At 39.7% G+C, this 22,106-nt stretch overlaps 1 protein-coding gene across 1 annotated transcript in view; it reads right to left on the bottom strand.

Annotated features, from left to right (window-relative positions):
* Positions 1–22,106, bottom strand: part of AP3B1 (adaptor related protein complex 3 subunit beta 1) — a 267,505-nt gene that overhangs the window by 122,920 nt on the left and 122,479 nt on the right. Inside the window, exons 9-13 of the mRNA XM_075541203.1 lie at positions 19,584–19,681; positions 14,907–14,961; positions 14,732–14,803; positions 8,886–8,948; positions 5,280–5,412 (exon numbers count right to left, since the gene is read on the bottom strand). Coding sequence (XP_075397318.1) covers positions 5,280–5,412; positions 8,886–8,948; positions 14,732–14,803; positions 14,907–14,961; positions 19,584–19,681 — 421 coding nt within the window. The remainder of the gene's footprint in view (positions 1–5,279; positions 5,413–8,885; positions 8,949–14,731; positions 14,804–14,906; positions 14,962–19,583; positions 19,682–22,106) is intronic.

Genomic DNA, 22,106 nt, shown 5'->3' on the forward strand with positions numbered 1-22,106 from the left:
AAGACTTCAATCAGTAAAACCTTTTACCTGCCTTAAGCGACTGGGTGTCCCCCCAGTGTTTGAGGGGTGAGACACCTCAAACACAAGAGCGGCTTTTAACCTCGAACCTTGACAGGCTGGGTGTCCTAGTTTCTGATGGCACTTTCCTAGTTTCTTAAGTTCAGAGAAGCAACGTGGAGTTAAACAGGTTACCAGAGTATACAAGCACCTTCAGCTTTTAATCAGGGCTCTCAAATACTTGGGTTCCTATCAATTGCAGATCAAACACCTACAGTGTAATGTTTTAGGTATTTCAAAGTGAGCACTAAGAATGATTCGCAACAGGAAAGGTGTTACTATAGACTAAGCGTGGACTGCAGTGCCAGAACGATCTGGGATCGTGAGTGGGATTGTCTCCATCTGACCCACCACTGTGGGTCTCCCTCCAACCAAGGCTCATCCATTCCTCCCCACCCCTGTAAACTGCGGCAGGAGAGAGGCTGTCGTCTGTGGACTCCATCATTTAGACTCCCATGGCCTGGCTCCTGGCTCCTGGCTGAGGTTAGCTGATGGACTCACCAGTATTAGACCAGGGGAAGGAAGGAGAAACGGAAGTCTGTATTACTCTGGATCCCTCCCTACCAAGCAGCCCTGCGGGCACAATGCATAAGTGCTTGCTGACAACTGAAAGGTCAGCGGCTCAATTCCACCAGCCAATCTACAGGAGAAGATGCGGCAGTCGGCTTCTATAACGATTTACAGCCCTGAAACACTAAGGGACAGTCGCTATGAGTAGGAACTGACCCATTGACTTCACAGGGAGGTTTGAGGTTTTGGTTATAGGGTTGCCGTAAGTCAGAATCGACTCATTGGCCATGAGGGGATGTTATCCCTCCCTTCCAGGCCTCTCTGGCAGCCAGGCTATGTCGCAAACTGAAGGCTTCAGTTCATGTCACTGTCTCTCTCCTACAGTGTCTGGTAAAAGCTTCTACTCCTCGGCCAACCCACTCGTCTCCAGGTGCTCCAACATCCCCTATTCTTCCCCACATCTAATAAACAGCCCCTTCATTGTGTACTTTCTCCCTGTTTTTAAGTGTGTCTTTCTGTTAGGGACCAAACTGCTAGAGTAATCAATACTGGGAGTGGCTGCAGGAACCTGAACCTCAAACTGAGACTCTGACTAAAGCTAAAGAAATGTAATATATTTAGTGTGAGCACCTGGCCTTATGGGAACCACAGTGGGGGGTGGGGGACACGCAAGGTGGCACAGGTCTACCACAGATGCCTCCTAATTTGCAGAGTGATCCCACTCCGCTTTCCTTTTCCCTATGCTTGGTGGTTGCCAAAGACCTTAGCACTGCGACGCGGCTCCACCCAAGTTCTCAAAGGATGCCAGGTTCTGAGTGTTCTCTCTGCCCTCCCTCCTCTGCCTGACAAAACGAGCTGGGCCTCACTCCGCAAGGGCCACCCTACTGCTCGCCTCCTTTACAAAGGACGATCTGGAGCACACAGAGAAGTGATCACGTACTCCACATAGCACAGGCCTGCTCACAGATTGCTGTTCTTGATCTGCATGTACACACAGGCTGGGAGATTGGTCTTAAGAGCAAAAGAGTGCCACGGGCTACGCATGACTCTCCCTCCATCAGATTGTGAGTTATTTCCTGTGGGGGGGAGGGGGGGTGAAGGGCAGGGACATGTAGGATGAATCGGGATCTTATTCATCTATTCAAATTTACTGAATATCTTCAGTGATTCAAATCCTCAATAAATACTTGTGGAATTGATTAAAAATCAAAGCAAAACAGAAAACCTTAAAAGCACTCTCCCTCAAACCACTGAAATATATTTTTATCAGTTTACAATAGATAGTAATTCAGACAAGCAAATTTTATGAATATGTGCCTAAAATAAATTATCCCAGAAAATTAGTTTACATAAAGTCCAATGTCAATATAAATGCCGATCTCTCCTCAAGGTCCTTAAAAAAGCTGTTACTAACTTTAGATTGGGGAATTGGGTTGTTTTAGGAGAAGTATTTCTTGTCTTCTTAGAAAGGTTTGCCTGATGTCAAGATGGGAGCCAAGACCTTACACCGTAACACAGCCTATCAACACAAAATGAGTCAGCAAGACGAGGAGTATGTTACATGTTTACAGAACAACTGAGTCTAAATGTGGTCCTTGAGGCTCCAAGATGTAATATCAGAAGAAGTATTCATTCCCTGGAAAACGGATGGAATCACAGGATCTTAGCCGTTTTAAACACAGGAAGGGCCCTCACAGCACTTTTTTCTGAAAGCAGATCTTTTCCCAGAAAGGAACTCAGAAATCAGAAGGGGCCGTTTATTTAAAATCATTTTATTGGGGGCTCGTACAGTTCTTGTCACAATCCATACATCCATCCATTGTGTCAAGAACTTATGTACATTTGTTGCCATCATCATTCTCAAAACATTTGCCTTCTACTTGAGCCCTTAATAGCTGCTGCTCATTCTCCCCCTCCCTCCCTACTCCCCCCTACCTCATGTACCCTTCACCATTCATAAATTATTATTTTGTCATACGTTACACTGTCCGACATCTCCCCCCCACCCCCCGCCGCCTTCTTCTCTACTGTCCATCCCCCAGGGAGGAGGCTATACGTAGATTCTTGTAATCAGTTCCCCCTTTCTACCCCACATTCCCTCCACCTTCCAGACATCGCCACTCTCACCACTGGTCCTGAAGGAGTCATCTGTCCTGGATTCCCTGTGTTTCCAGTTGCTATCTGTACCTATGTACATCCTCTGGTCTAGCCAGATTTGTAAGGTAGAATTGGGATCATAATAGTGTGTGTGGGGGGGTAAAACCATTTAAGAACTAGTGGAAAGTTATATGTTTCATCGTTGCTACCTTGCGCCCTGACTGACTCATCTCCCCACAACCCTTCAGTAAGGGGTGTCTGGTTGGCTGCCAATGGGCTTTGAGTCTCCACTCTGCACTCACCCACATTTACAATGATATGATTTTTTGTTCTTTGATGCCCGATACCTGATCCCTTCAACAGCTCATAGTCACAGAGGCTGGTGTGTTTCTTCTATGTGGGCTATGTTGCTTCTGAGCTAGGTGGCCACTTGTTTATCTTCGAACCTTTAAGACCCCAGATGCTATATCTTTTGATTGTGGGGCACCATCAGTTTTCTTCACCACATTTGCTTATGCACATGTTTGTCTTCATTGATCATGTCAAGTAGGTGGGCACCCACTGATTTGAATTTTAGTTCTTTAATGTCTGATAACTGGTCCAGAAGGGGCCATTTTAAAGTAAAAAATATGTATGAATTTCTTTCACACTTGATTTAAATATCAACTTTTTCTTTGACTTCTCAGCTTTTTTGGGAGCCATAGTTCTAAACTAGAGAGGTACAGCTTACATAATAAACAAATTGGGTACTATGAGCTACCGATTATGCAACCAGAACCTGAATAATGCAATTTTAAGCTTCTCAAATACTCAAATAGAAGGTAAACCTGATAGTTACAAAGTTACGATTTACTGAAAACAAACACCTAAACTTAAATGATCGGAATTAAAATTAATAAACACTCTTATATTTCAGGTGATTATAGATTTTATTAGATTTTTAATCATTTAATTATAAAACTAGAATCTATCATTCCCTTTAAAGTACTACAGATACAGACTATTCATCTTTTCGGTCAACATCAACAATATATAGCTTTAGAAATGTTAATGTATGACAAAGCTGATGTAGCAATAAGTATCTTTAAAAACCCCACGGCTTAAAATCTTTGCATTAAAAACAAAGGGGGGACCAATAATAAAGTGGAAAACCCTTGAATCTATTTGTATTTAAAAGACCTAATCAGCATTCTCAGTAATTTCTGGTGCTTAATGCATGAAATTAAATTTTAAAAGAAAAATTACCTTGGTTCATAATCTTTAATGTTCTGGAAATTTCCCAAGTTTTATATTTTATTTAATCAGAGAGAAAGCCAATACTAAAGATGTAGCAAAATAAAAACATATTTTAAAGTCACATCTTAAAGTAGGACATATGAACAGAAACAAAAAGAATGTTACAGATTAAATGGGTGGCATCCATCCTATCTCCTCTCATTAATTTTCATACTCAAGTTTTTAAAAATCTATTTCAGTTTATAATTTTGTTGCCATTCATTTAGTTTTAATACTACATGTAGAAAAGTATTTTCTAGACAACTTAATATCTTGAGTTTATTTTCACACTAAAAATTAATGTTAGTTGAAATATATGGTTTTAATTTTTTTAATCAGGAGTACTTAAAATAATATTACAATTCCTATAAGTGAACTATTTGTGGTGATAATTAAGGGTAAATAGACTACTGTAGTGAAATTTTATTTTATTTCAAATAAAATATAAAAATGATCAATTTCATTATTTCGACCTCACAGTAAGTCTTATAGGCCTATCTGTATACACACGATATAATTGTATTTATAATTCCATAGATAATTTCAATGATTTTATATAGATCATTGTTTTCCTTGAAAAATCTCATTTTAATTAAATGCACAATTACAATTCCACTAAAAAAATTACTTTAAAGGTAAAAGTTTCTTGTTTTTCTTCTTTCTCCAAATAATCTTTATTCTAAATCCATATCCATAGCAATAACTGACATTTAACCACAAAATGGTGTGAAATCCATATTACAGACTGTACTTGATGTTCTCTCTAGATTTACAGAATGTTTAAATACGGTTTGGTCTAAAACCATAAAACTGTTCCAAAGTAATGTCTTTTAACTCTAGTTAATCTGGATATAAAATTTGTTAGGTGAATTTTGGGAGGGAGGGAGGCTTTGAGGGTACACATTTAGTACTTTTTTATCTAACAACTTCACCATGTTACATAGTCATTTGCCTGCTTTTAGCACCCTCTGCAGGTGAACCAATATTATACAGGATGTTAGCCCTTAAAAGGCAATAAAAACAGAACCTCCATGGAAAAGATTATAATGAAGTTTCATATATTAGTAAGTAAAATAAATACATTACTCTCTCAAAGTTGTTCCCGGGGAAGACAAATACTGTTTTCCAAGGCTTTAATTGAATTGAATCGAATTGTTCAAAGTGAACGCTCATATATCTCAACCGTAAAATATTATTCTCATTGAGACCACACTATTTATACACAGTAAAAACAAAATTCAATGCTTTAAAAAAATAGAGTTTACAGCTTGCAGATCATACCATGGAGATAATACGTACATTAGAAATGATTTAAAAATAAAATGACACTGAAGACTTACCATCCCTGTTGGACAGCAGGCATACCAGGCCATTGAGGCAGGTGTCCGTGACTTCTGAGATGTTGGTGGCACACCTGCCTATAGTCTGAATAGTGGCTGCTGCAAACTGTTTGTCTTGGCTTTTCACATAGGTCTACAAAACATTATTTCAGTTAATTTAAAATACTACCAAGTGCACAACACTATGACAGTAACCTCTGCCGAGATAGAAGCATTTGGAATATATAATCTTCTCATCTAAAGGCACAACATGAGGTCCCACTGATGGCACGGCTGAATTTGATTTTGTTTTTCACTTAAAGAACGTGCCTACAGAAGAGGTGGGCATTCAAACCCGGTTCAATCATCTGTGGCCACAGTGGCTGTGGTTCCAAAATAGATAGCAGGGAGCAGTCACCCAAAGACAGTAATTAGTGTAAGTGCAAGGTTGAAGGAGATGATGAGAACTCTCTCTTTGGAAGTTTCAGTCCATTTAACCAGCAGCATCTGTGAATCTATGAAAGAAAGTGTCTCTTTTTCAGAGACATTAAATCTAAAAATTGGAAAATGAGAAGAAAAAGGATTGATTTGCTATTGACAAACGTATTAGTCTCAAAAAGGTATCCGAATGGTAGCAAGAGTGTAAGAGGAGCTACAGGAAGCAGCACTTCAAGAAAGACTTGAGAATGCTGCAATTTGCAATAAAATATACTGTTACGCTTTTATAATAGTTTGAGAGCCTACCTCTATAAATACACTGTAAACTGTATATGCACCCAAATGAACAATAAAATCAGTCAAAGATTTGACAACAGACGTCAAAAATCTTTTCAAAATTTCCAAGAATTTTATCTTTGTTAAAATCTCCTGATTTGAAAACCAAGCTTTCATTGTTTAAAAAAATTAATGGACTCTAGGTATGCATTACTCACATTTTTGCTTTTAAAGTCTTATTTCAACTAAAGTTAAAAAAAATGGGTTTCCAACCTCAAGAGAGATATAATGAAAAATTATAAATTTAACTGTTGCCTAGATGACAAGTAGAGGAAAAATTCTGAGGATCTCTCAAAAATAATGCAACTTTTCTGAAAATGGTATAAAGAAGGTGATTAAGTGTTGAAGGAATGAATTAAACTACGTGCAGGCAAGATCAATTATATTTAACACTATTTACAAACTGATGATCCAATTTCAAAATTTTAAAAATCACATTGATATCTGTTAACTATCATATGAGTCTATAGAAATAGTCCCCATTTTACTCAAAAAATTGTTATTGTAGGAAAATTGTGCACAATTATGGATATATGTTGTACAAGAGGAACTTGAAAAGTATGTAAATGAAAGATATTGGAATTTTTCTGGAACTTTTCAAGGCACCTTGTATAAATATACAAGATACATGGATACACTGAAAAAAATAAGTGAAATATGAAGAAGAGGCTATGTAATACGTTCGACTAAAACAGAACATATCGAATATCCTGACCTTAAATAAATGACTGGGTTACCAATGTTCTGAAACTAGTCTAGTGTGCTACCTCTTACATTCAGCAATTTCATAAATGACACGAGACTCCGTACCAAGAACACTAGAGAACTGGGCATAAGCAGAAATGTGGACAGCAGAGGATATCCACAGATAACAAGGGCAACAGGGACAAACAAAACCACCAAGTCATAGATATGTGTGTGTGTGTGTGTGTGTGTGTATATACATACACATATACATATATATATATACACATACATACCATATTGAATGAAGGGGGGAAGTACAGAGTTGAGAACCAAGGCCCTTTTGTCGGCCACTGGAGATCCCCTCATAGAGGGGTTTAGGAGAGGAGATGGGTCAATCAGGGTGCGAGGTAGTACCGATGAAGAGCACAGCTTTCCCCCAGATCCTGGATGCTTCCTCCCCCCAACTACCATGATCCGAATTCTAGCTTGCAGGTCTGGATAGGGCAGAGGTTGTACACTGGTACATATGAGGGCTGGAGGTACAGGGAATCCAGGGTGGATGATACCTTCAGGACCAGGGGTGTGAGGGGCGATGCTGGGAGAGTGGAGGGTGAGTGGGTTGGAAAGGGGGAACTGATTACAAGGATCCACATGTGACTTCTTCCCTGGGAGAGGGACAGCAGGGAAGGGGGGGAAGGGAGACTCCGGATAGGGCAAGATATGACAAAATAACGATGTATAAATTACCAAGGGCATATGAGGGAGGGGGGAATGGGGAGGGAGGGAAAAAAAAAAAGAGGACCTGAAGCAAAGGGCTTAAGTGGAGAGCAAAAGCTTTGAGAATGATTGGGGCGGGGAATGTATGGATGTGCTTTATACAAATGATGTATGTATATATATGGATTGTGATAAGAGTTGTATGAACCCCTAATAAAATGTAAAAAAAGAAAAGGAAAAAAAAAGAAAATGAACAACTTAAAAAAAAAAAGAAAATGATGAGGGCAAAGAATGTACAGATGTGCTTTATACAATTGATGTATGTATATGTATGGACTGTGATAAGAGTTGTATGAGCCCCTAATAAAATGTAAAAAAAGAAAAAGAATGAAGTAAAAACGAAATCCAAGAATGCTCTACATAAACATAATTGATTGCACAAGAATTTAGGACATGCTATTATTTGGCACAAGAATCTAAGATGAGTGGGTGTCTGTGGCACCACCAAAATTTACAAGGAATTCTTCTAGAAAAAATTCATGTGAAAACACAGCCATCTAGATATGAAATGATGCCTTATTGGAATTCACAGTACAGTATCAGATAGCTGAACAGAAACAAAGTATCTGCACATCCCCAAAAAGAAATATAATATGGACATATATAAGGGTTATAAAAATTAATCACCTCTGGAAAAACTGGTAAAAATGCTACCTGAGGAGGTTAATATGCGGCGGCACGTGGCATGTTGTTATTAAGGAAACTGCTGGAGGGAGGTTAAGACTTTTGACAACATGACTTTCCTACGGCTATTGAATCTTCACAGCTGACCTTTCGATCGCAAAGGGTATGATGCCCATGAGGTCATTTTGGAATAATAGTTTTGGCGGTATGTAACAAAATACAAGTTATCTCACCACGTAGCGACAAATCAATACAAAAAAAAGACAAATGGTGGGGTGGAAGTTTTAAACCTTTTCCCTTCCTCCCAGCTAAAAACAAGGTTAAAGGTCGGAGTCTAAATCCATTCTATTGTGGTAGTTAGGTGCCCGAGTCCGCTCTGACCCAGAGGGACCCTCTCTGCCACCTAACACTGTGGTAGGTAAACCAAAGAGGGTGACTGGGTCAGACAGGTAGCCACTGTTGTGATGACAGCACCGTGAGGTGAGATCCTTCCTGCTCACCTGTTCTGGCAAGGATAAGGCTACAGACGAGTTTGCCACATTAAAAAGGAAAAAAACATGAATGGAAATTCTATTCCCTTTCTCTTAGAATGATAAATTTGTGGTTATTGTTTATTCTTAAAATCTCATGGATTTCTCATTTGTTAATCTTGTCCCAAATCACAGTTTAATTGATACAATTATATATTTCTAAATTGAGAAAAATGCAATCTAGCTTAAGACTGAACATGTGTTATAGAAGTTCTAAGTAGCCTTGTACACAAACCTGAAACTCTCGAAGAAGCGTTGATATATTGGCTTCATTTGCCAAGTTTGTCAGGATTTCAAGCTAAGGGAGAAGAACAAGAGAATTTTCTTGTTATATATATTTAACACGGTAAATTAAAAAACACACAGCAGGTAGACTTAAGAAAGACCAGGCATTGAATAGACAGGTAATTTCCGCGTTTATTTATTTATTTTGTGTGTGCGTGTGTGTTTAAGACAGGTACACAGCTACGAAATTGTAGGGCACGAAGTCCCTGAGGTCAGCTTAGTCTATTACCTTATGTGTATAAACAAAGTAGAGCGAATTATAGCATTCTTTTAAATTAGGAAAAAGTGTCTTTTTTAAAGAAAACTACTCTCAAATTTACAAAGAGATAAAGAATGAAAAAGGCCCTCTTCTCCACGCAACGACAACAATTCTTACTGGCTGCCTGTAACTTTAGAGAGAGACCAAGAGAAATACCAAACTACGTGCCCAGCTCTGTACACCTTGCTTTTTTGAGTTAAGAATCTGTCACATGAAAATTGTTCTCTATCATTATAGGAAAGCTTTATCATTCATATTTGTTTGTTTCCTAAATTTTATTGTGCTGATGTTGAGAATATGCCCAGTAAGGCACATACGAATCCAACATGAACATGTTGTACATGTTTCTACATGTACACAGTATAGTGTCACCGATTATGTTCTTCAAGTTGTCCAACCTCCTTTTCTGAGTTGTCCCACCTCATGAACAAACTCACCACCGTACCGCTCCCATTGAAACTTCCATGTTGCTGCTGTCAATTTGATACCACAGAGAGGGTTCTTACTAGTTAAGTTGAACTACTGTTGGCTTTTAGATTTATGGGGATGTTTTTGGTTGAAGCCTTAACGATGATCTCAGTGCGACAGTTTACAGGTGATATCTACCCACCATGACTCCAGAAAGTCTAGTCTGCGGGAATTTAATATTCTGTTCTGCAGTGCACTCTTTGATCAAGATTCTGCTAAGCAATCTGTGATCAAAATGTTCAGTAGTCAGGCACCACGTAGTCCCTACGGTCGCAGGACAAAGAAGGCAGTGCACATGAGCAATTAACCACAAATTCTGTATCTTCCTCCTAGTCCTGACTCTCTTCTTGGCGGCATTATTTCCTTTTGTAACTGACTGCCTATTCTGAACCCACTATAATGTTGACAATCTAATTTACATAAACTTGCAAATATATTTACAAACACAAGTATACAGAATTTTGCTGTTTGCGCTCTGAAATTTTTTAATTGAGACATAATTAAATATGCAAGGCTTAAATGTACTGATGACTTTTAATAAATGTATTCACACCAATTTGACTATTAATAAAAAAAAATCACACAAATGACTTTTTGTGGCTCTTTCCTATGATTCCTCCCATGCAAGGAACCAGTATCCTAAGTTCTATCTGTATAGGTTAAGTTTTTGTCTGTTTTTAAATTCTATGTAGGTAAAATAAAGCAGTACATATTTTTTATTATTGCCGTATACTGGTATGCCAGGCATGTTTTTCAGATTACCCATGCTGTTGAATACATAAATTCATTCTTTTTTTATTAGTGATTTGTATTCCTTTATATAAATATATCACATTCCATTTATTCACATCAAGGGATACTTGAGTTATTTCCAGATTGGGACTTTATGAATAAACGTGCTCAGTATAATAAGTCTTTTTGTGGGAAATGAATTCATTTCTCTTGAGTAAATAGGAACAGGAATGTATAAGAAGTATACTTGACTTATGCTACAAAATCACAGACATCTTTATTACAGAAAAATATCAAAATGTGAAAGTACTGCTTCTCTACATGCCTCCAGCTAGGTCTGTACACGAGTGAAAGAGATGTTCATGGGTCATGTGTTGGCTGCTCACCGAATAGTCAGGAATTTGAAGAGGAGGCTGTTTTTTCTACTAAATCTTTTAGGATGCTATGATGACGGCCTTCAGTATGGGTAACAGCTCAATGTAAAGAAAGCAAAAATCCTCGTAACTGGACCAAAAAGTAACATCATGATAAATGGAGAAAAGGTTGACGTTGTCATGGATTTTGTCTTGCTTGGATCTACAAGCAATGATCATGGAAGCAGTAGTCAAGAGATCCAAAGATGTGTTGCATTGGGTAAATCAGCTGCACAAGACCTTTTTAGAGTATTGGAAAGCAATACTTTACTTTGAGGACTAAGGTGTGCCTGACCCAAGCGATGGTATTTTCCATTGCCTCATATGCATGTGAAAGTTGGACACTGAATAAGGAAGATTGTACAAGAAGAGATACATTTGAATTCCGGTGCTAGAGAAGAATATTTACACTACTATGGCATGATATTGGTCAAACCACTCTGTCTTGGAAGTAGCATGACCAGAGTGTCCCTTAGACACAAGATGGTAAGACTTTGTCTTGCATGCTTTGGACATATTGTGAGGCGAGAGCAGTCCCTGGAGGACATCCTGCTTGGTAGAGTGGAGGGGCAATGGAAAAGAAGAAGGTCCTCAGGGAGGCGGCCTGACACCGTGGCCGCAACAATGGGCTCAGGTATAAGAAGGATGGCGCAGACCTGTACAGTGTTTTGTTCTGTCACAGTGAGTGACATAGGGTCACAATGCATCAGAACTGATTCGATGGCACCAAACAACATAGTTGGAGCTGATTTGAAAGTGGTTGGTCAACCCTTCCCCAAATGACTCATCTTTCTTTGATGTCTGTCATGTCCAACTGGCAGTTCTGTCACCCTCAAGGGGCTCAAGTTGTGTTCCCTGTCAACGTCCTTTGAGGTTGAGGGACCAGGGCTGAGACAAGTGTTGCTACTGAGAAAATGTGTTCATAGCCATCCATTGATCACAGAGATTCGTTTACATGTTTTGCTTGGAATAAACCTGGGAATGTGTACACTGGAATTCTAGTCGCAGTACTTTTTGACTTGCTGTTTTATGTTAAATTTTAAGAGACTGCATTTTCTATCGTGACTTTACCATGTTACGTTTCCACAGTAATGGAGGAGAATTGCAGTTGTGGGCAGCTTTACTGGCACTCAATGTCCTCAGCCCTTTGAGAGTACCATGTGGCAGACATCTAATGGTACCTACATGATGCGGGAAACGTTCACTTTCTTAACAACTGTTGATGCTGACTGAGCACCTCTCCAAAGTGCTCTAGCGACTTAGCTCTCTATTTTGGGAATAATCTGTTCAAATATTCTCACCATTTTAAATATTGGATTGTAATTATTACCTTTTATTGTTGATTGTAAATGTTCTTTGTATATCCTGGAACCAAACAATTTTTCATGTCTGTCTGTCTGTCTCTCTGTCTACTACTTACCCACCTACTGACCTATCTGTGGAATAGTTTCTCCAAGGGTAAGACTTAACTTTTTATTTTATTTCAGTATAAGTATTTTAATATTTTACAAACATTTTCAAAAATAACGTCAAGCTTAATGAAGAAGCACCACTGTAAAGAAATGTTTTCTTTCTGAGACTAAAGTTGCCAATCTGATGCCGCATTATCCACATAGACAGTCATGCACTGCAAACCATCAGCTCGGGCAATATCCAGCTACATTCACACCTGTGCTCCCATAAGAAAGCTCAGAGATCCTGATCTGGACAGCTTCCTGCATGCAAATGAGCTGCCAAATAAGCAACCCGCCATGCTCATGTCTTGATAGCCTTAACAAACGACTCTGTTTCTGATGAATGTCTGTAGCACACTAGAAAAGCCTGAGGTGGGATATGCTGGAACAACCAGTGGGTAGGGCAGCTTGCAGAAGCTGAGAACTACACTGTCTCCCGTAGTATGGGCTTCAGTACAGAGAACTACACTGTCTCCCGTAGTATGGGCTTCAGTACAGAGAACTACACTGTCTCCCGTAGTATGGGCTTCAGTACAGAGAACTACACTGTCTCCCGTAGTATGGGCTTCAGTACAGAGAACTACACTGTCTCCCGTAGTATGGGCTTCAGTACAAAAGTTGTAAATTGCCAAGGAGGCACTGGGTAATTTTTTTTTCCTGAAAAGGGGGCAGTTGGCCACATACGTTTGGGACCCTATGTACTATACTTTCTGCCTAAAAAGCCTGCCATGTAACGGTGTATGCTTCAACTTAAAAGGCAGAAGTATCCGATCTCTCACATCACGTGTCTCTTCAATGCTACAGCATTAGCGCTCTGTTTAATTTACTTACGCTAATATTGCCACAAGAACATCATGAGAGCAGCCGCAAGAGGAGCAGAAGTATTGGTTTGGAAGTGGTTATTAAACATCACAAAAGTGGAAAAATCAGTGAATGCTATTGCTTCTGACTTAAGCATGTCACACTTGAGAATCGGGCCACACCAGACAATCGTGACGGTTCTCAAGCAAAGAAAATGTCCCCTGGTTGTTAAAAGATCGGCTCCTGAAAGTTATAAGGCTAAACAGAAATGCAGGAGAGACTCACCAGATATGGAGTAATTGCTAATGATGTGCACTGAGGACCAGCCCCAAAGCAAGCAAGCCCCTCTCAGTACGCTGGCATTCCATGGCTAAAACAAGGGACTTCTTAACAAGGAACTTGCTTAAGATAAAGCAAGGCCAGAGTATACAATATCACGCTTGTTTGCACAATGCCCAGATCACATGAAGTCCTGTTTCACAGAACATATCATGGATTTTAAGCAAAAATGCTTGAAAGTATTTGTGTGTGTATTTCTAACAAACAAGTACATTCTGCTACAGATCACAATATATCTACCCAAAGCAGGAAATAGCAATGATATATTATTCTTTCTAGCCAATCTTCTCCATTAAAACTTCTTGAATTATATCAACAATGTATAAGGATCCAGATAAACATCAGGGAATGTACTCAGTTGTCTGATCAGTTTCCTTCAGCTTAAGGCAGTTATTCCATCTTTCTGTTGACCTTCAGAATTATGATACTTCCTATGCCTACAAACCAGTTACTCTGTAAAATACCCCTCAACTGGGGTGTATTAAATTTTCTTGTTTGTTAAATTCCATTTCCATTAGAATTCTTTTCCTAGTTGTTTGCAGTATCTTTTCTCCAATATATTAAAATTCCCTGTGTGTGGGTCTGTTTCCAGGTGAATGTATTTCTACTTTACTGTTTTTTTAGTTATTATAACTTTACATTACTAATTGCATTCTAGGCCAGTTTTTCTGTCTGAACTCTGTTTTGTATTGGTATAAACGGCTGTCCACCTACTCCCTAGCACCCAATCTCCCAATTACATAACCTCTCACCCAACAACAACAAATACTCATAGAAATATTATTTTATGACCTATCCGAACATCACCTCTTCCAGAGATAAGTTTCAGCATATCCCAGCCTGATCTGGGCATAATCCCAGCTTCCCGTTAGTCCATGGAAACCTAGTGGTGAAGTGAGTTACCAGTGTGGCTGCAAGGTCAGTGGCTTAAACCTACTAGTCGCTCCATGAGAGAAAGATGAGGCTTTCTACTCCCGGCAGTTCCACTCAGCCCTACCACAATGCTACGAGTCGGAATCAACTTGAATGACAAGGATGTTTAAATGTTTCTGTTAGTCATTAATACGCCATCCAAATGTGCAAGATGTAACTTAAACGGCATAGTGAGTATGATGTAGACTTCCAGATCGTCTCCTGCAATCTGCATAGCAAGCTCTTCCCTTTGACTGTCACAATGTAGCGCAGTAACTGTTGTCTAATAATACCAAAAGGAAAGTATACAACTAGTTCTTAAATGTTAAAAGTAGGACTGTTTTGCAAATGCTAGAAGGCTTAGCAACCTCAAAACAGACATGTGCTCTAGATCCAAAAAATACAAGCATATGCATACCTTCAGCGTCTTGATCATGGTTGGATCAGTTGATCTAACGTAAAAACTCTTCAGATAAGGTTCAAACATACCCTAGATTACAAAAAGAACAACAAAAAATTATATCTGTATGTCGATACACCTGTTGTATGAATCTTCATTCTTTTCTTAAATTACGTGTTCACAATGGACATACCTTTCTTTGAATGGACATAGTTGCTATATTCTGTAGGACAATGTATTGCACCTCCCTAGGGATTGAAGAAGACATTTCACTGGGTATTACTTTGCAAGAAAATACCTTTCAAGTAAACAATACATTTAAAGATAAATAATCAGCACAGCATTTCACACTGAATGGAATTCTTAATGAAAGACCGAAAAGGCTTAATAAATTTATCTATTTATGCTGTTGCAGTTACATAATCTGGTGTCAATTTGGGACTTGAGAAGATTAAGAGTGAAGGGGTGGAATCTAATCTATCAATCGGGTCACAGCCAATATGACCTCTGTGGACATGGTCTTCCCCTGAGGATTCTGGTAAAACTCTGGTATTTCTTCACTGGAGGCAGGAAGACACTTTCTCTCTCTGCTCACTCCCTGAGAGACTATGAAAAGATGCATGAAGCTGTGCTAATGGGAGCAAGAGCCCTGGACCTGGAGAAGCCATGCCTGAGACACCTGGCAGCACTGGGCTTCTTCCATTATGCCCATCCACCCACTGGCCTGTGACCTTCCTGCAGTCGCATCATTGCATGTGTTTCATCAGTCTGGAGAGGACTTTATATATCGGGGTCAGATATATGGGCTAATATCACACTTAAGAATTCATCTGGATGTGCTTTATACAATTGATGTATGTATATATATGAACTGTGAAAAGAATTGTATGAGCCCCAATAAATTGTTAAAATTAAAAAAAAACTATGAAAGAGGGAAAGGGGGGATTTACAAACAAGGAAAAACTTAGAATTCATAAAAATAAAACCAGCATTACGAAAAAAAATAAATAAATAAATAAATAAAAAAGAATTCATCTGGACTGGGCTAGGATATTTTTTTCAATATTCAATTGCTCTTGTATATAAACCTCTTTCCTATACACACGAGTGTCTCTATGAATTTGTTTCCTAGACACACGAGTGTCTCTCTGAATTCGTTTCCTAGACACACGAGTGTCTCTATGATTTCTTTCTCTAGTCTCCCTGCACTAACATAGGCCTTCTTTTTAAACACATTTTTCTTGTAAACTCCTAGTGAGACAGTGGGTGCCGTGCTGGGCTGCTAACCTTGAAACCACCAGCAGCAACTTGGGGAAAAGACGATGTTTTCAGTCTTGGAAACTCAGGGGCATTTCTACCTCATCCTACTGGGTCACCATGAGTCAGAACTGACTAAATGACAGTGAGTGAATAAACTAGATTTAATGTCTGAGTAAAAGTTAAAACTAACTTTATAATACTATATTTGCCAATACTGCAATTACTCCAATTACATGTAAAGGGCAGGGTATTTGTAGGGTTAATGACATAAATGACAGTAGCATTAATCTAATCTGAAAAGAATGTTCATCCATCCTACCACGCTACCCTACTCAGAGTCAAAAGCTAGTTTAAAAAGAAACGATGTTATTATTATGCACAAATATTCAGGGGGAAATTCTGTATAAAGATTTATGGAATATCCCATTTCAGACACTTCAGATTTTCCTTGAATTATCAATGTAAGAGAAAAATCACTGAACTGAGAAAGGGGGAAGAATGGCTTTCAAGAGGAACGCACAGAAGTGGTCGCCCACTTGTCATTAAGGGACAGTCAAAGACAGCCCAGGTCTAGAGCTGTGACAGGACATTCCAGGCAAGGACAAAAGAATCTCTAACTTCATATATAATGACTTTGGTATCAGAAGCACAACACTCAATTTTTAATTTTAAAAATGCTAGTAGCAAAAGATCAGGGCCAGCTGTTAAAGATGTACTCTAAAATCCAAAAAATGAGATAATAAACTTGCCTTAAAGTTTGAAATTCTACCTCATAGGAACTCAATATAGCTCCTGTCTTGAATTACTGACAGGTACTAAAAACTAAACTCACTGCCACTAACTCAATTCTGACTCCTAGCGACCCCACGGGACAGGACACACTGCTCAGTAAGCTTCCAAGGCTGCCACTCTGTACGGGAACGGAAGCCCTGTCTTTCTCTCTCAGAGTAAATGGTGGCTGACCCTGAAGCCCGTAGCCCCAAATGAAACCATTATGCCACCAGGGCTCCTATTACTGAATGACAGGCAGTTAAAATTAAAGCAACCGGTGTGTCTATCTATCAGAAATTAAACGAACATGCACTTGTTTCAAATGAGTAGCTGTTAAGAGAGGAACCCTCATTGTGCAGTGAGCTAAGCACTGGGCTGCTAGCTACAAGGTTGGTGGTTCCGACCCACCAGTTACTCAAGAGAGACAATATTAGGGCTATCTGCTCCTAGTCTAGATGGCTGCTTGTTTACCTTCATTGCTTAGAAAGCATAGAGAACAGTTCTCCTTTGTCCTACACGATCACTGTGAGTTGGAATCAATCTGAAAGCAGTGAGGGGTTTTTTAGTCATTAAAAATAAGCAGCCATCTAGCTCAGAAGCAACAAAGCCCACATGGAAGAAGCACACCAGCCTGTATGATCACGAGGTGTCGAAGGGATCAGGTATCAAGCATCAAGGAACAAAAAAATCATATCATTGTGAATGAGGGGGAGTGCGGAGTGAAGGCCCAAAACCCATCTGCAGGCAACTGGACATCCCCTTACAGAAGGGTCGCGGGGAGAAGACGAGCCAGTCAGGGTGCAGGGTAGCAACAATGAGACATACAATTTTCCTCTAGTTCTTAAATGCTTCCTAACCCCTCCTCCCCCAATATCATGATCCCAATTCTACTTTACAAATCTGGCTACACCAGAGGATGTATGATGGAACCGATAGATATTGGAAACACAGGGAGTCTAGGACAGATGATCCCTTCAGGACCAGAGGTGAGAGTGGTGATACCGGGAGGGTGGGGTAGAAAGGGGGAAACGATTACAAGGATCTACATGTAACCACCTCACTGAGCAACGGACAACAGAAAAGTGGGTGAAGGGAGGCATTGGACAGTGTAAGATATGACAAAATAATAATAATTTATAAATGATCAAGGGTTCATGATGGAGGGGGTGACAGGGAGGGAGGGGAAAAATGAGGAGCCGATACCAAGGGCTCAAGTAGAAAGCAAATGTTTTGAGAATGATGATGGCAACAAATGTACTACTGTGCTTCACATAATGGATGTATGTATGGATTGTGATAAGAACTGTACAAGCTCCCAATAAAATGACTTAAAAATATATATACATTTTTACTTCTCTTTTTAAAATAGAGAAACTACAGTAATTAAACACAATGGAGCTTCAATTGTTCGTAGAAAAAATTCTTTATCAGTCCATTTTGAAACAATTATTTACAAACTGTTTTATTGGCACTTCAATCACATATCTTACACATCTGGAAGAGTTGTGTAATCATTACCACAATCAATTTTATAACATTTTCTTCTTCCTTGTACTCACTGTTATTGGTATAATTGCTTTTTTAAACTGTGCAATAATATACATAACAAAACATTCTCCAAGTCAACAACTTCCACGTGTATAATCAGTGCCAATGCTTTGTGTTAGGCAACCACCCCCAATGACATAAACTCAAGGCTCTCTTTGCAAAAACCTTCCCTTCTTCACCATCTGTCATAGTAACCAATGGTCAACTTTGGCTTCTTTTTTTCAGTAGTTTTCTTGATATCAAATTCACATGTCATACACGTCCAAAGTTAAGTCATTTTTAAAGAGTTGTATACACCCCATCACAATCAGTGGTAGTGCTCCCGCTCCCCCTCCCACTGTCTGCAGTCACCGTTCACTCTCCAATTCCCTCACCTTCCCCAGCCCACTACCCTGATAAACAATCGCATCAGTTATTGTCTCTATGCATTCACTCCTTTTGTGATTCATAAACTAGGGAACCTAACAGAAACAATAAAAACGAAGCAGAAAGAAAATTATAATAATATGAAGATAAGGATAAAAATAAAGAGCAAGGGAGAAAAAACTGCCAACATTTTAAAAGCCAAGAAGACATTTCTCTCATGGAACAAGGGAGAAATATTTGAGCCTACAGCAAATTAAGGTTTGGTCAAGAGGAAGGCCAACTGACCAAGTAGCACATTATACCATGGTTCAATCCACCATAATCAAGTTCACAATAACCTCTGTCTGAGAGTAAAGCTGTTCGAGTCCCTTGCCTGTAGATACTCTGAAGCGCCCTCATATGCATTTTTCATGAACTATATACTTTAGGTTGTGTACTACTTCATTATACATTTTAGGTAATACAATGAAGGAATAAATCTCTGTTTTAGTATCTTTTTCATGACTCAAGATTTTCTAGAAATCACAAACACTATAGTCACACCTAGAAATAGCAACCAGTTAACAGCTCATCACATCAAGAAATAACAAACATTTAAGTCAGGATTACTCAAATAACAACTTCCTCTGTTTGTGTGTGTGTGTGTGAGAGAGACAGAGAGAGAGAGAGAGAGAGAGAGAGAAGACAGAGGCCACAAACTAGTTTCAAGGCCTCAGAACTTGTAGTTAAAAACATTTTTCAATATTTATTATCATTACGTTTGAGACACATTATATAAAGGTTATTATGACAATCCCTTTAATATGAAATCTTATCAAAAAAATAGTCGGAATCACATAATAAATACCTGAAAGACAGATTGTATTTGTTCAAGATTTACTTTGGAAGGGAAACAAAAAGGAAGGCATATAAAAATACGACTTACCTATTGCTACGAAGCAATCGGACTAGTGATTTAGAAACAATGCCGGCTTCGGATTTGGGGGATATGTGCCAGTAGAGCTGAGCCACTGCCATCACCACCTAGAGGACGAAGCAGGAGATCAACAGGGCCTGTGCGCACTGGGGCCCTTACAGTTCCAAAGTACAGGTTTACATCTATTTCCTTTAGCCCCTAGACAATTTCTGGGAAATAAATGTGTTGTTATCCTCTGAGGGGGCTCCTGGTGGTCCCCAAAGCTCACATCTACTCAGAACCTCAAAGTGTGACCTTATTTGGAAATAACATCTTTGCTGATGGTTAAGGTGTGAGACAAAAACCTTCTGGGTAAGGGTGGGCCTTAAATCCAATGGGTGCACTTATAACAGACATTCATCAAAATCCTAAGCAGAGAGAGAGAGAAATGAAAGGGAGGCAGACCACAGTGACGTGTCTACTTGCCAGGGCACACCAGGACTGCTGACTGTCATCGGGAGACTAGGAGAAGCAGGGGATGGTTTCCTCCCTGAAAAAACCAAGGCTGCTGACACCTCCTGAATTGTGGAGGAAATTTCTATGTTTACGCTATGCAGTTTGAGCACCTGGTTAAGGTAGAACTGAGAAATGTCCTCAGGAAAAAATAGAGGTGTCAAATGAACTGCCCCAAAGGCCTGATAGCCAGTATGTGTCAGAAATAAAGGGGCACCCCAAATTCCATGTGTCTTCAAGAGCTGCTGTTGCAGTTTCGATTATACGCATGCCTTTGTAAATGCTTTCTAATACAGTAGGATCAAGTAGGCTGAAGTAATTAATAAATATCAGTACAATTAAGTGGCAAAGAAACTTTTTAAAGCAATGCACATGAATAAGCAGTATTTAAAATGATGTTTTTCAAAATGAAAAATGCTTAAAGTCTTTGATTTAAAACCAATCATTATAAGAGTGATTAAAAATTACTCTGGACTGCAGCAGTCCAATGCCTAACTGATCACGGGGATGGCCCAGGACCAGACAGGCAGCATTTCATTGTGTTGTGGTGTCACCACCTACTAGCATGGCTATCACGACGGAAACCAACAACAACAACTAGTGCGTGGAGTCCCTGAGTACTGCCAACGGTTAATGCACTTGGTTGACAGCCAAAAGATAGAAAGTTTGAGCCCACCTAGGAAACCCTCAGAAGAAAGGCCTGCTGATATAGTTCTGAACAATCAGCCACTGAGAAATCCTCCAGAGCATGGTCCTACTCCGATACACAGAAGGCGGCCAAGGGCCAGAGCTGACTCAACAGCAGGACACACCTTTAACACTTTATAAAATATTAAAGCCGACTCTGAAGATTGCGCATGAGCGATCATTCCTACCCTGACCCCCGTACATGAAACCAGAACTACAACAAGGAAGGAGTGCTTGGTTTTGAGGGAAGGGCAGCAGAGAAGCAGGCAGGCAAGGCAAACACATCAACAGTAGGCTGCATACAACAGAAGGCTCACTTCTCCCATCACCCAGCCTCACAGACTGCTGAGAACTGGAGTAGTGGCTGGAATAAGCCTACTCTCCTAGCCACCACAGTTGCTGCCTGTATGATGAGAAAGACTTCTGTTAAATAAACAAGGCAGACCATCCTGAGGGTCCTTTGGAAGTGTGCCCCTACCTCCACTACCCAGTCAGGGCTGATTGCAACAGATGACTCATTCAGTGAGTTTGCAATCATAGTCAACAATCGCCGATCTCCCTATGTACTCCATGCTTAGGCATCGGAAATCAGTATGACAGGCCTTGTGGGGAGTCAGTGCTGGTCTGTATACATCTCCTTTCCGTCCGTTGTGAGGAGGGATGACACATGCATTTAGTGGAGGCTAGACTTACAGCCAAAGGGTGGGCTCTGATTACAAGAAGACAGAGCTCCCTAGAGATCCTTTTGGAGTGTGATACCTCCTCTTCCATCCAGACACTGTCACTTGCACACCTTCTATGAATTATCTTCTGTGAATAAAAGGGCCCTACAGTGTTGTCTGTTCCCCAAACCAAGACTCTATCTGGAATCCTGAATACCTCCTATCGCTACCCTCTGAAATCAACAGTAAACAACCTCCCTGATGATCAATTAAGGATATTCTGTCCACTCAGGATATTCTGTCCACTCATTCAGTTGGTGTTAATGACTGCTAACTAAGGATGCTGGGTGTTGGGACACAGGACTATACATCTTTACAGGAACAGCCAGGATCATCGTTCTCCCCGAGAGCAGCTGGTGAGTTTGAACACCCGACTCTGTCATTACCAGTTCAACATCACCAGGGTTCCTAGTGTGGCTCTCAAAAATTAATGATAAAGAAAAAATCCTAAAGTAGAGGTAACAGAGAAGCAAATAGTCATGCACAAAGAATCTCCAACCAGATTAAATGCCAATTTTGCCTCAGAAACACTGGAAGCCAGAAGGCAATGAAAAAGGTATAATTAACGTGCTGAAAATAATACAGAACAGAACCAAACTAAAGTCATTGAAGAATATTATAATATTATACC

Source organism: Tenrec ecaudatus, chromosome 2 (genome assembly GCF_050624435.1).
Source record: "Tenrec ecaudatus isolate mTenEca1 chromosome 2, mTenEca1.hap1, whole genome shotgun sequence".
Classification (NCBI taxonomy): Eukaryota; Metazoa; Chordata; class Mammalia; order Afrosoricida; family Tenrecidae; genus Tenrec; species Tenrec ecaudatus.